Source organism: Gavia stellata, chromosome 20, assembly GCF_030936135.1.
Source record: "Gavia stellata isolate bGavSte3 chromosome 20, bGavSte3.hap2, whole genome shotgun sequence".
NCBI lineage: Eukaryota > Metazoa > Chordata > Aves > Gaviiformes > Gaviidae > Gavia > Gavia stellata.
Window position 1 is genome coordinate 1,403,806 of NC_082613.1, and position 13,742 is coordinate 1,417,547.

The following is a 13,742-nucleotide window of genomic DNA, read 5'->3' on the forward strand; positions in this document are numbered from 1 at the left end:
AGCTGGGAGCTGGGAGCCGGCGGGGCACGTGTCCCACGGGTCTCTGCCGGGAGCCCCTCACTCTTCCCCTGACTCCGGGCCTGCGGGGCCGCAGTGTCAGGGTGAGCACTGTGCCACGGGGCCATGTCCCATGGGACCGTGCTGGGCAGGGGGGCATTGGGGTGCCCCAGGGCCCGGGCGGTGCGACCCCAGCCTCCGAGGGCGACTGACAGCCCTGCCTTGCCATCAGCCGCATCGTCCGTCAGTCCCGCCGAGCCGTCAGTCGTACTGACCCATGGTCCCGTCTGAGTTAGGGTCGGGTGAGGTTTTGCTCCTGAGGGGAGCAGAAAAGTGTCTTTTCTCCCCCGGGATCCCCTGGAAGGAGAAGCAGCAGCTCTAAATAAATAATAGTAATAAATTAAATAAATAGAGGTGAAAGTCACAAGCTGGGGGAGGAAAGTCTCTCCTGGGTCTGGAAGAGGTCCCCGGGTGAGTCCCCCGCAGAGAGACCTGCCTGGCTGCGGGGGGGCTCAGGGACCCACGGGCGAGGAGCCAGGTCCTGCTGTGGGCCCGGCCGGATCCGGCCCTTCCTGGGGAGTGCTGGGGCACCCTCCTCCCAGGTGGGGAGTGAGTCTGCGGGAATGCGTCCTCCAGCCACGGCGCAGCCACAAACCGGCCGGCTGCAGCTGCAGGAGTGCTGGTGCGGGGACCGGGACCGGGCTGGGGATGGCATGGGATGGGATGGGATGGGGATAGGGATGGGGATGGGGATGGGGATGGGGATGGGGACGAGCATGGGGATGTGCCGCAGGGGGCTGGGGGGCTAGTTCCCTATTGCACAGCTGTGTTCGGAGCCCTTGAAGCAGGCGGACTCGTAGTGCTTGTTGAGGTACGACTTGAGGGCGAAGGTCTTCTCGCACTGCTTGCACTTGTAGTGCTTGAAGGCGGAGTGGGTCTGCATGTGGGCGCGCAGGTTGGAGCGGTCGGCGAAGGCTTTCCCGCAGTGGGAGCAGCCGAAGGGCTTCTCCCCGGTGTGCGACCGCATGTGGCCCTGCAGCAGCCAGGGCCGGCTGAAGGCTTTGCCGCACACGTCGCACTTGTGCTTGAGGTTGTGGGTGAGGACGTGCATGGCCAGGGCGGGCATGGAGACGTAAGCCTTGCCGCAGGTGGGGCATTTCCTCGCCATCTTGCTGTCCAGGCTGCGGTGGGTCTGCTTGTGCCGGCTGAGGTTGGAGGAGGTGGCGTAGGTCTTGCCGCACTCGGGGCAGGAGTGACGGTGGCTGCCGCGGCGCTGGCTCTCGCTGCGCCGGCGCGACCGCCCGTCCGTGATGAAGAAGGCGTCCATGGAGTAGCTGTCCGTCACCGCTGCCTCCCCGTTGAAGTAGCGGGCGGAAAAGCTGGACTGGGGGCTCTCGGGGTCGCTGTACTCCTCCTGGCCGGGCGCGTAGGCTGGGTCCGGCGGTGGCGGTGGCAGACCTTGCTTCTTGTCGGTGTCGTAGCCAGCGGGTGCCAGGCAGTGCTGGAGGTACCCTGTGAGGATGACACATTGGGGTCACTGTCCCTCCGGGCCAGCCGCACTGGGGACGGGGAAAAGCCATGAGCCAAAAATGCCTATCGGGGGTGCAGAACTGGGGCTGTCCCCCATGCACCGGTCCCTGTCCCCGCTCAGCCCCAGGAGCTGCCCCTGAGCACCAGAGCTGCCTCACCTGCACAGGGGCTGAGTCTGTCCCAGCTCCTGTCCGCATCTGCCGGCAGGATGGGTCCCATCCCGCGGGGCTGCCCGGGGTGGGAGCCGGGTACGGAGCTGCGGGACGTCCAGCTGCGCCTGCCCGGGTGCCGCCCCGCTGCCCCGGCTGCAGGCAGCCCCCGGGGGCCATTAGCCGCCCGACAGCTGTCGGTGCCGAGAGCCTCATTGTTCACCGGGGCAGGCGCCGGTAATGAGCTCTGCTCCGTCCACCGCCTCGCCTCCAGAAACCCGGGGCAGCCGGGGCGAGGGGGAAGAGGCTGCCCCGGGTTTCCCTTCCCCAGCAAAGGGGCTGGGAAAGGCCCCCCACCTGGTCCCCATTCCCTGCAGGGGCTATTCCCCAGGGATGGGGCAGCACCGGGAGGCCAGCAGCACCGGGGCCCTGGGCTCCCGCCGAGGAGAGAGACCCACAGCCCCCCGGGCACAGAGCGGGGCTTGGGCGCCATTCCAGTAGTGTCACCCCGGTGTGACATTGGTGCAGGTCTGCTCATGGCCTGGCTCTGGGTAAGGGACTCCTGACCCGTGGCAGAGTGGGCGCAGCGTGGGCATCCCATCCCTCCGTGCTGGCACATGAAGGTCACCGTGGGAGGAGCAGCGCAGCCCTCTCCCTGCTGGGCCAGTGACCCTGTGGGGCACGCTGCCACCCCAGGTACCCCAAAGTGGTCCCAGTGGTCTTCTGCCTCATGCACACTGGCCCTTGCCAGCTGCTTCAGAGGACACGTCCCTGCTGTTGGTGACAGCGGGGGCTGTCGGGGGCCTGGGGTCAGTGCATGGCCAGGCTCACCCGCGCATGCCAGCAGGACAGCGTGGACACCCCACCCCAGCTGCGGCCGAGCATCCCCTAAATCCAGGTGTCCCCCCCACCCATGGGAACCCCCACCCATGGGACCCCCCGCCCATGGGACCCCCTGCCCAGGGCGAGCGGCTGCTGCCCTTTGCCCCAGGGAGGCTGGGGGTGCCTGCGGTGGGGAGGGGGCTGCGTGGTGGGGGCAGAGCTCGCCCCCCCCGTCCCCCCGCGCCGTGCTGACAGCGCGGTCGCGCGGGCTGTGCAGAAAGCGCTCTGCTCAGCAATTTCTCACGCTGCCTCCGAGCATGCAGCAAGGTTATTTCCAGGAGAGCAGCGTCGGCAGCTTCTGCCCAGCTGCAGCACATCCCTCCCCCACCGGCTCTTGGCTCCCGATGCGGGGGGAGCAGAGGACCCCCGGGCCAGGGGGGCCTGGCACCCCCGCCCCCAGCAGAGAAAGCCCACCAAAGGCTGGGGGGCGGCGAGCAGTAGAAAAGGGGGGGACAAGCAACGCAGCGGTCGGGCAACGTTGGCTTGTGCGTGGCTGGATCAGGCCCATTCCCGCATCCAGCTCAACCTCCCGGTCCCCGAGCAGCCAGGACCCGCCAGCCCACGGCCCGGGACCCCCCCCCCCCCGCACCCTCTTCCAGGGCAGGTCCCAGGGCCGCCCCGTCGGGGGTCTCTGCCGAGCCCGGGTGACTCCCGGCGTCCGCCCCGGTGTCCCCCGGCAGGACGGGGCTCCGGGGTCCCCGGCCACCCCCAGCCCGGCCCTTCGCACCTCTCCCAGCCTTGCGGGGAGGGGGCTGCCCCCCGCCTCTCCCCGGCCTGCTCCCCGCGCTGCCGGGGGGGCTCGGGGCCCCGCTGCGAACAATGAAACCCGCAGGCACGGCGAGGCTCCCGCTCCCCCCGCCGCCCCCCCCCCGCCTGCCCTCGCAGCCCGACTGCTTCGTGCCCCCCCCAAACTTGTCGTGGGAAGGCGCCGGCCCCCGCTGCACCCCGGGAGCGTGGGCTGCCCACGGGGGCTGCCGCTGTCGCGCAGGGGATGTTTCCCCAAGGACCAACTTCGGCAGGGGCCGGTGGCCCCGGGGCGCGGGACGAGGCGGGGAGGGATGACCCCCCCCGCCCCGCCGCACCCCCCGCACGACGCCGGGGCCCCCCGCGACCCCCGTCCCCCCCCCCGGCTCCCCCGCTGCCCCGCCGGGCGCACACACAATAGCGGCGGGGGGGCCCCCCCGGAGCCCCCGGGCCCGCACTCACCATCGCCGGCGGCGGGGCCGGGCAGCGCGTAGGGGGGCTCCAGGGGGGCGTAGGGGGGCGCGGGGGCCCCGGCGGCCGGGAACGCCTCCGCCTTCAGCTTCTTCACCAGGAAGGAGCGGGGCATGGCGGGGCCGGGCCGGCGCCCTCAGCACTGGACAGCTCCGGTACCGGCACCGCCACCGGCCCCGGCCCCGGCACCGGCCCCCGCCCCGCCCCGCCCCGGCCCCGCGCTGCGCCCGGCGCTCCGGCCCCGGCTGTGCGGGCGGCGAGGAGCGGGGAGCCGAGTGCGAGGGGCGGGGAGGCAGGCAGGCAGCAGGGCGGCGAGGAGGAGGAGGAGGAGGAGGAGGAGGAGGAGGAGGAGGAAGGGAGGGGGAGGAGGGGAGGGGGAGGAGGAGGAGGAGGAGGGGAGGAAGGCAGGCGGCCGGGGGGGAGGGGGCCGCTCCGCCCGGCCGCGCCCGGAGCCCCCCCCGGAGCCCCCCGCGCCGCCGGCAGCGCCGGGCGCCCCGGGCATCACGGCAGTGCGGGGTCCCCGCTCCCTCCCCCCCGTTCTCACCCCCCCCCCCACCGGCCACGGACAATGGGGACACGCGGGGACGGGGACGGGGGTGGGAGCGCTGCCTCCCACCGCCTTTGTCTCCCTGCCGCCAGCCCCCAGGGCCTGTGAAGGACGGGGCTGCGGGGCGGGGGTCCCCATCCCTGTCCCTGTTCCTGTCCCCATCCCTGTCCCCTGTCCCTTGTCTCCATCCCTGTCCCCTGTTCCTGTTTCTTGCCCCTTTCTCCTGTCCCTATGCTTGCTCCCTGTTCATATCCCTGTTCCCTGTCCCCATTCTGGTCCCTCTTCCTTGTCCTCATCTCTGTCCCTTCCCACTGACGCCTTTCCCTTGTCCTTTCCCCTGTCCCTTGTTCTCTGTCCCCATCCCTGTCCCCTTTTCCCTGCCCTCATCCCTGTCCAGCCTCTGTCCTGTCCCCATCCCTGCCCACTGTCCCTTTCCCCCTCCCCATTCCTCTTCCCCATCCCTTTCCCCACCTTCTCCCCTTTTCCCGTGTCCCCATCCCTGTCCCTGGGAAGCGCCGTGACCTTCGCAGCCCACAACAATAGCCGGGCTCGTGGCGGTGCATTGTTCCCTGCCGGAGCCCCCACTCCCCCGCCTCCCCTCGCCGCGCTGCCGCCCTCCCCGGCGCAGGATGAGGCCCCGGTCCTGCAGGCAGGCGGTGGCCCTGGGGCTGGCTCTCCCTGGGGCTGTGCCAGCCAGGGGCTCGTGGGTGACACTGGGACCTGGCTGGCAGCGGGCCCTGCTCTCCCCGAGCCCTGTGCTACACCGAGAGCGTTGCACTTAACTAAGGACAGTCCTCATCTGTCACTGCAGGCAGAGCGCTGGCACGGCCGGTGCAGGGCAGCCCTGGGCACCCCTGGCCTCGGAAGGCACCAGCCCCTTTGGCCGGGCACGTGGCATCAGGCCTGCGGGCCAAAAGCAGCACCCCTGCGGCCAGCACCCTGGGCCTGCCTGCTGACAGCCGTGTCTGCTCCTTCAGCCATGCTCAGAGCCAGGGCTGGGGCTATCTCTCCGTCGCATCGGGCCAGCGTGCCCCCACTCACTGCTTTGTGTGGCACTCCATAGACCAGGGCCTCCCACAGCCCAGGGCATCCCACAGCATCCTACAGCCCAGGGCATCCCACATCCCAGAGAATCCCACAGCATCCCACAGCCCAGGGCATCCCACATCCCAGAGAATCCCACAGCATCCCACAGCCCAGGGCATCCCACATCCCAGAGCATCCCACAGCATCCCACAGCACAGGGCATCCCGCAGCCCACAGCATCCCAGAGCATCCCAGAGCATCCCACAGCCCAGGGCATCCCACAGCCCACAGCATCCCACAGCATCCCACAGCCCAGGGCATCCCACAGCCCACAGCATCCCACAGCATCCCACAGCCCAGGGCATCCCACAGCCCACAGCATCCCACAGCATCCCACATCTCACAGGATCCCACATCCCACAGCACCCTAGACCCCGGGGCATCCCACAGCATCCCACAGCCCAGGGCACCCCGCAGCCCACCCCGCCAGGCCCACTCTCGGGGCTGGGGGTCCCGGGGCTGTTCCCCACGTGGGCTGGGGGTCTCGCCTCCCCCCTCCCGCAGCGCTCGGCCGGGGCTCGCAGGCAGCGACACGAGTCCCATCTGGCCCCGCAGCGCAGCCCTGACGTCAGGGCTCTGCCAAGTTCAAGGTCACCTCTCCCAGAGGGCCGCGGCCCCGGGAGGGACGTCGCCTGCCGGGCTGCTCCCGGCATCCCCACCACGCACCGGGCTCCCGGCCTCGGCTCCCCGGTTTATTTATCCGCGCGTGTGCCGTTTCTCTCCTTGAAGGCACGTTTGGAGAACGGGCGATTACTTACGCCCTAGTTGGGCCAGGCCTGCCCGCCCGCCCGCTGCCCGGGATTTTGTCTCTCTCCAGGCTGTGGTGTAATAAGGGAGGTAATTAAGTGTAAAAGACAGGGGGAGGGAGGGCTGGGAGAGGGGGAATAGGAACCCGGCTCCTTTCAGAGGCAGGGGACTGAGATAATGTATGGTAATAACCTGCAATCAGTCCTGCCGAGCTGTGCTAATATTGCTGACTGCAGCGGCTGGGCCCCCCCAAACCTGCCCCCGCCGCGGTGGGGAGGGAGGGGAGCGCCAGAAGAAAGGCTCAGCCTTTCTCCTCCGCTGTGGCCGGGCGAGGGCTGAATTCGTGCCTTCCCGAGCAGCTGTATGGAAATAATTCCCATTGGAGGCGATTATTTCCCGGCGAGAGGGAGGGGGCGGCGGGTGTCTGGTGGGCGAGGGTCTTTGGGGGCTTCCAAGGGCAGGAGCATCCTCCGGGGGTGCAGGGGGAGAGGGGCCGGGTCCCCGCTTCGGCTCCCGGTCTCCCCGCAAGGGCCACGGGACGCGTCCTCCTCCCAGGGTGAGACAAGCCACCCCACGGTGCTCCCACACCTCCCACTGGTCCTCATCCCCCACGGGGCCGCATCCTGGGCACGTGCTGCTGTGGGGCCAGCCAGGAGCTGCCGGGGGGATGGCCGGTGGGGCCGGGGGGCAGAGCCCGCTGCCCTCGCCCCTGCCTTCTCTGCCGCCTCAGCCGTGGGGCCCCCCCAGCGCCGCCGACTCGGGGGGCTGCTGGCCATTAGCTATTCCAGCCGCGTCCTTCCCGGAGGCAGCCGGGCCGCAGCCGGAGCCCCGAAGTGGCTCCAATCCGTGGCTTTGTGGCACGACAGGCGCAGGTCTGGCGCTGCCGCCGGCTCGAGGAGCAGATTGCCAGACAAAGGGCCGGGGACAAAGGCCCGGCTGCCTCGTGCCCCGGGAAGGGGAGCAGGCGCGTGTGGGGCGCGGGTGCTGGCCTGACCTGGGGGCTGCCGCTGCCCCCCGACCCCCCACGCCCGCCATGCCCCGGTGCCCACCCGACCCCCACCCTGGCTGGCATGGCCGGGGCGCAGTTGGGTACCAGGTGGCACAGCGCTGGCACTGGTCCCTTGCCACTCCCCCGACCGGCGCCGTGCCCAGCACCGCTCTGGGCGTGGGGTTGTGCCGTGGCCCCTCTTTGGCTCTGCACCCCCAGCACTGCCCGTCTCGGGGTGCAGTGGGGCTGGGATGGGGTGCAGTGGGGCACAGGGCTACGGGGAGGGAGCAGAAAGTGTGGACAGGGCCACAGCACCGGGTGGCAAACGCCAGGCAGGTCCCCCCAGTCCCACCGTGCCTCAGTTTCCCTAGCTGCTATTGGGGTCCTTGTAAAAGCCCCCCACCCCGCGCTCCCCCCCGGTCCCTCTCCTCACGGCCAGGGCAGGCTCCGGCACAGCCCTGCCCAAGCCACCTTTGTCCCCGCTCCCCGCAGCTGGCTGCAAACCCACCGTCCCGGGGGCAGCTGCTGCTTCCGCTGCGGCACGGGGCCGGGAACGCCGCCGGTGCTGCCAGGTGCAGCTGGGGCTGTGCCCACCCGCGGGGTCCCAGGGGTGGTGGTTTTGGGGCACGATGCCAAACAGCGCCAGACCCCCCAGCCAAGCAGTACCCAGGTGGGGGGCACCGGCAGCCCCTCCCTGCCCGCCGGCATGGGGGAACACGGGCACCAGAGAGGCCGAGGGCTGAGCAAACACCTTCTATTGCTTTGAACGCAATGGGGACGGCCCGTGCCCGGGCTGGGGACAAAGCCAACGAGCTGCTCCCGCCCAGGGACCCAGCAGAGCCCGGTGGGGCGACATGCCCGCAGCCGCCCCGGTCCCAGCACTGCTTCCCGGCCCCCCGGCCCTCACTGGTTTTGGGGGTGCGTGCTGGCAAGGGGTGCCCATCCCGCTCACGCCGGGCACTGCAGGCTGCAGTAGTCGGCGGATTTGAAGAAGCCGTAGATGTTGACGAGGGGAAACATGAGCAGGGCCCCGAGGAGGGAGCCCAGCTGCTCCACCGCCCCGTACCACACCAGTGCGCTGTGGCTGCGGCTCCGCAGGATCACCCCGACCATCACCTTCACGTAGGAGAGCGTCCCGGTGAAGAGCACCCAGGAGAGGACCTGGCAGCGCAGAGGGGGAGAGCAGTCAGCGGGGCCACAGATGTCCCCCGCCACGGGGACGGGAGACAGCGCAGTGACCTCCCCGGCTGAGAGGGACCCCGTGACTTACGATGATGGCATTGCCCCACCGGGACTGCTGGAGGAGCGGGCAGGGGCTCATCACCGCAATGGCCATGTTGTAGGCGCCAAAGCCCGTCCCGGCCATGGTGAGGGTGCCCAGCAGGGCCGGGGACCTGCAAGGGACATGCGGGTGACACCAGGGAGTGCTGCCAGCCCAGCCCCAGCCAGCGGCACAGACCCGTGGCACGAGCTGACCGGCTCCCTGCTGACCCCATCCTCCTTTCCTGGGGTGTCTCTGCTGCCAGGGCACTGGCACCCTGTGGACCCTCTCCCACCCGGTGCCTTCTCCCCGTACCTCATTGCAAAGTGGGGGCCATTCCTGGGGCAGAAGCCCCCGGGGTGCACCCTGCCGCAGCCCCCGGCGCCCCAGTACCCACCTGCCAGGCAGGACCATGGCCACGACGCAGGCGAGGGGGTTGGCCATGGAGCTGAGCGTGGCCGCGAGGTGGTAGGCGGTGTTGCCGTAGGGCAGGCAGGAGTAGGACTGCACGGACGGCAGGACCCCGTTTGTCAGAGCGCTCACCCAAGCGATGAGGAGGTAGATGAAGGTGAACTTGGCCAGGGGGTAGGAGACCTTCTCCAGCGGGATGTCCCCAGACCCTCTGGCATCCTTCGGGCACGGGCAGTCTCCGCTCAGCCACGAGCCAGGTCCCTCATCGGGGATCTGGTCAAATGAGCTCAGCATGATGGTGCTGGGAAACAGCTGCTGCTGGGAGAGCTCCCACACCTTGGGCTGCCTGGTGAGGAAGAAGAAGGCCAGCAAGCAGGTCAGCATCATTACAGTCATGAGGAGGAAGAAGAGGAGGGTCGAGAAGTTGGCCGGGAGGTAGCGGGTCTCCAGCTGGAAGACGGTGCTCTCCACGGTCTCGTTGCCGGTGGTGATGTTGACCACATGGGTAACATTGGCGCAGCTGGAGATGCCGGAGCCCTGGCCCAGGGCGATGAGCGCGGGGATCAGCCCGCTGAGCCCTTCACCTATGAAGAAGGTGTTCAGGTACTGGGGCTGCAGCTGCATCATGAAGGGCAGGAAGGTGACGGAGGAGGTGCAGTCCACCAGGGCCAGGAAGAAGGTGAGGAGCAGGAAGGCAGTGCTGTGGGGCCTCCCGGCGATGGGGGACGTGTAGTTCCAGAGGAAGGCCAGCAGCAAGCAGGCCACGACACCCACGGCCACGACCACGTAGATAACGGCCACCTCCTTCAGCAAGCCGGGCCGAAAGCGGTGCATGAAGGTGATGAAGAGCGGCCCCACGTTGGCCATCTGGATGATGATAGTGATGTAGGAGGGCAGGTCCCACTGCTCCGGCAGCACCGTCACCAGCAGCGGCAGCTCGACCCACAGCCCGTTGACGGCCACCCAGGAGCCCGTGCCGAAGGCGCAGGCGAGGAGGTGGGTGAGCAGCACCATGGCTCGGGTACGGGTGCCCGGGCGCGGGGGCAACACTGCTGCACTGCAGGGAGAGGCTTCGATCAGTGGCGGGGTGAGACCCGACCCCCCTGGACCCTGACCCTGGCCTCCCGCGACCGCTGCCTGCGTTCCCCCTCCTGCAGGCAGGTAGGCAGGCAGAGCTGCTCCTCTCCCACACGCCATGGGGGTGCGGGACTCGCGGAGCAGCCTGGCCTCCCCACGGCCCGGCCCCCCTTAGCCCCCCGCAAGCCCAGTTGAGCCCCCCGCTCCCCACGGGCAACGACGCTGCGCCCTCCTGCACGGGGTGCGGGACTTGCTCGGCTCCGCCCGGGCCCCGGCCCGGAGCTCTGGGGCTCGGCAGCAGCAGGCGCAGGGCTGGGATGGACCTGGCAGGGCATCGAACCTGCCCCAGCTCACGGCGCCGCACGGCACAGCCTGGCACGGCACGGCATGGCACGGCCTGGCACGGGGCGAAGATGGCTCTCACCTGCGGGCCGGGAGGCCTGGGCAGCTGCTCTGCTGGGAGCCGAGGCCTCCTACCTCCCACCGCATCCGCAGGGCAGGGCAAAGCAGCGCCCGTCTCCTCCCAGCCGGGTCCCGTGGGATCCCGGCAGGCTCCGGCGGCCGCGGGGAGAAGGGCCCCGGCAGCCCCACCTGCAAACCCGCCTCGGCTCATACCAGCGAGCTGAGTCAGCCAGGATCGGGCCACAGCCCCTGCCCGCCCCGGGCACCGGCTCCCATCCCGCTCCCGGGAAGGAGGACCCCCAGGGCCCCCCGTCCCCGGGCCCCCGCAGCCCTGCTCCAGCCCTCCGCCGCAGCGCCCAGCCCGGCGGAGGGCACCCACCGCTGCCGCGGCTGAGCGCGGTGGGTGCCGCAACCCACCCACGGCCCCGGCCCCGCGGGGAGGCATCGGGGGCCCCGGTGGGGAGCGGGAGGCGGGAGGGAAGCGGGCTCCCGCTCTGAGCGGCCCCTCGGCACTCTCCCCAGGGACTCACTGCGCTCTGGGGACTCGGCAGCAGCACGCGGGCGGGAGCCAGTCCCGGCTGCCGGGGCCGTGACGTCGGGCAGGCACGTCACGACCTCCGGATGCAGATGGGTGACGGCCCGGTTCCCGCTCTGCCCCCCGTCCTGGTCCCAGCGGGCAGAGTCCCCGGGTCGGGGGGTGGCCGGGGGGACCCCGCACCCTCCTGCCCCGTGCTCGGCAGCGGAGTCCAAGGCCGCGTGTCGGGGCTCCCGCCCCAGGTGGGGGGGTCCCAGCGAGTCCTGGGGACACATGAGCTGCGGGGATGGCCGGCTGCCAGCACAGGGTGTGATGAGATAAAAGCGATAAGGAAGCGCAAGGAAAAGCTCTGAAGTCCTTGGAGGAATGAGGGGGGGTCCCACTCCCCAGGGGACCCTCGTGGCCAGAGGGAGGAGTGCCCAGGGGCCAGAGGGACCAGCTCCAGTCCTATCTGTCCCCCCCACAGGGCAGGGGCTGGGGTCAGCCTGGGCACGGGGGCACAGCTGGAGTGGGCAGAAGCTCAGGACCCCCCCCCCCACTCATGCCTCAGTGGGTCCCCAATTTTTGCCAGCACAGCCCCTCTCCCCGGGTGGGCGCTCCAAACTCCATCCCGGTGGCCAAAGTCCAACCATGCCACCTCCAGCTGCTGACACCTCCTGCCCTCTCCCTGCCAGCCTCGGGGACAGCCCGGCCCCCGCCCTGCCCTGGGGGCCACCCCTGCCCTCTGTCCCCACGTACCGCTGGTGCCAGGGATGGCCCCACGCCCGCTGCCTGCCCGGCCGCGGTGCAGGGTGCTCGCCGCAGTGTCATCGCTGGCCCGATGCACCCCAGCTTGGCTGGGTGCCAGCGATTATTCTTGGTGGTGTCCTGGACTTTGCACTTGTCCCCGGCTGAACTGCGTCCCACCTATTTCAGGCTGCTTCTTCACCCGGTGATGGTGCCTGTCCCCACCGGGGATCTCTGCAGGGTCCCAGGCTGGGATGGGGCCCTCGGAGAACCCTGAGCGTGGCGGCTGTCCCACCTCGGGTGCACTGTGGGGCTGGGCACCTCTGACCACACGTCCAGAGAGATGGGACCAGGCGATCAGCCAAGCTGTGAGCCGGCGGATGAGCCAGTTGCGCCGGCCGGGAGGTGACCCAGGTGAGGAGACAGAGGCAAGGTCACCCCCAGCAGCAGAAGCCCCTCCATCCCACCCCATCCCATCCCATCCCATCCCATCCCATCCCATCCCATCCCATCCCATCCCATCCCATCCCAGCACCCACCGCCCCGGGATGCCTCACGGTGGCTCTTCCCCCAGCACCCACCGGGTGTCGCTGGGAGAGCAGGCTGCAGCCCTGCAAAACCCGGGGCTGCCTTCTCCGGTGGCCTGCCCGCCCTGCCCGCCCTGCCTGCCCTGCCCGGCCTGCCCGCCTGTGCCTGTCCCTCCGGGGGCTGCAGCCCGCCCCTGCACCCTGCCCTGCTCCTGGCTCCGGCTCCGCTCCGACTACGGGGTTGCAGCGGGGACAAGGGTGTCCCTGTGCCCCTGGGGCTGCGGGGACGGTGCTGGCACGGCTGGGTGCCAGCGGCGAGAGGACACAGTTTGTGGCTTAACCCCAGCAGGCAGCTCACAGAATCACAGAATCACAGAACCATTAAGGTTGGAAAAGACCTGTAAGACCATCAAGTCCAACCACCACCCCAACCCCACCATGCCCACTAAACCATGTCCCGCAGTGCCACGTCTACACATTTTTGGAATACCTCCAGTGATGGTGACTCCACCACCTCCCTGGGCAGCCTCTTCCAGTGCTTCACCACCCTCTCAGGAAAGACATTTTTCCTAATATCCAGCGTAAACCTCCCCTGGTGCAACTTGAGGCCATTTCCTCTCGTTCTATCACTGGTCACTTGGGAGAAGAGACCAACACCCACCTCACCACAACCCCCTTTCAGGCAGTTGTAGAGAGCGATGAGGTCTCCCCTCAGCCCCCTCTTCTCCAGACTGAACACCCCCAGCTCCCTCAGCCGCTCCTCATCAGACTTGTGCTCCAGACCCCTCACCAGCTCCGTCGCCCTTCTCTGGACACGCTCCAGCACCTCAATGTCCTTCTTGGAGTGAAGGGCCCAAAACTGAACACAGCATTCGAGGTGTGGCCTCACCAGCGCCGAGTACAGGGGCACCTCAGCTCAGCTCAGCTCAGCACCACCCAGCCGCTCGCTCACCCCCGCCCCGGTGGGATGGGGGAGAGAACGGGAAGGGTAAATGGGAAAAAACTAGTGGGTTGAGATAAAGACAGTTTCACGGGGAAAGCAAAAGCTGTGTGCGCGAGCAAAGCAAAAGGAGGCAATCCTTCACTGCTGCCCACGGCAGGCGGGTGTTCTGCCACCCCCAGGACAGCAGCACTCCAGCACGCCTGCGGGTGACTCGGGAAGGCAAATGCCGTCACTCCGGAGTGTCCCTCCTTCCTTCTTCTTACCCAGCTTTTATTGCTAAGCACAACATCGTATGGTCTGGGATGTTCCTTGCTCAGTGGGGTCCCATCTGTGCCCCCTCCCAGCTCCTCGTGCACCCCCAGCCTGCTTGCTGGTGGGGTGGTGTAAGAAGCAGAAAAGGCCTTGACACTGTGCAAGCACTGCTCAGCGATAACTAAAACATCCCTGGGTTAGCAGCACTGTTTCCAGCACAAATCCAAAACAGCTCCATACCAGCTCCTATGGAGAAAATTAACTCTATCCCAGTCAAAACCAGTACAGGCACCCGGGGGGACCTGGGAGGAGGGGAGCAGGTCCAAGATGCTGGGAGAAACAAGGCACGGGGGGGCTCAGGCTGGCCCCGGGGCAGTTGAGGTCCCCATGCGTCCATGGGGAAGGGAACGGGGAGGGCGGATGGGAAGGGGACGGCGATTGTCCTGTGTTTAATTTGGTAGCACAAA

The 13,742-nt window shown here is 68.9% G+C and overlaps 2 protein-coding genes across 2 annotated transcripts; both read right to left on the reverse strand.

Moving 5' to 3' along the window:
• Positions 1-802: 802 nt before the first annotated feature.
• On the reverse strand, positions 803-3,888 carry SCRT2 (scratch family transcriptional repressor 2). Its single transcript, XM_059827358.1, has 2 exons — positions 3,765-3,888; positions 803-1,509 (listed from the first exon to the last, which is right to left on the reverse strand). The coding sequence occupies exons 1-2, from the start codon at positions 3,886-3,888 to the stop codon at positions 803-805; spliced, it is 831 nt and encodes a 276-aa protein (XP_059683341.1).
• A 4,143-nt stretch (positions 3,889-8,031) lies between these two features.
• SLC52A3 (solute carrier family 52 member 3) lies at positions 8,032-9,827 on the reverse strand. Its single transcript, XM_059827284.1, has 3 exons — positions 8,800-9,827; positions 8,412-8,535; positions 8,032-8,302 (listed from the first exon to the last, which is right to left on the reverse strand). Exons 1-3 carry the CDS (start codon positions 9,825-9,827, stop codon positions 8,090-8,092), a joined length of 1,365 nt encoding a protein of 454 aa, XP_059683267.1. The 3' UTR covers positions 8,032-8,089.
• Between the last annotated feature and the right edge of the window lie 3,915 nt (positions 9,828-13,742).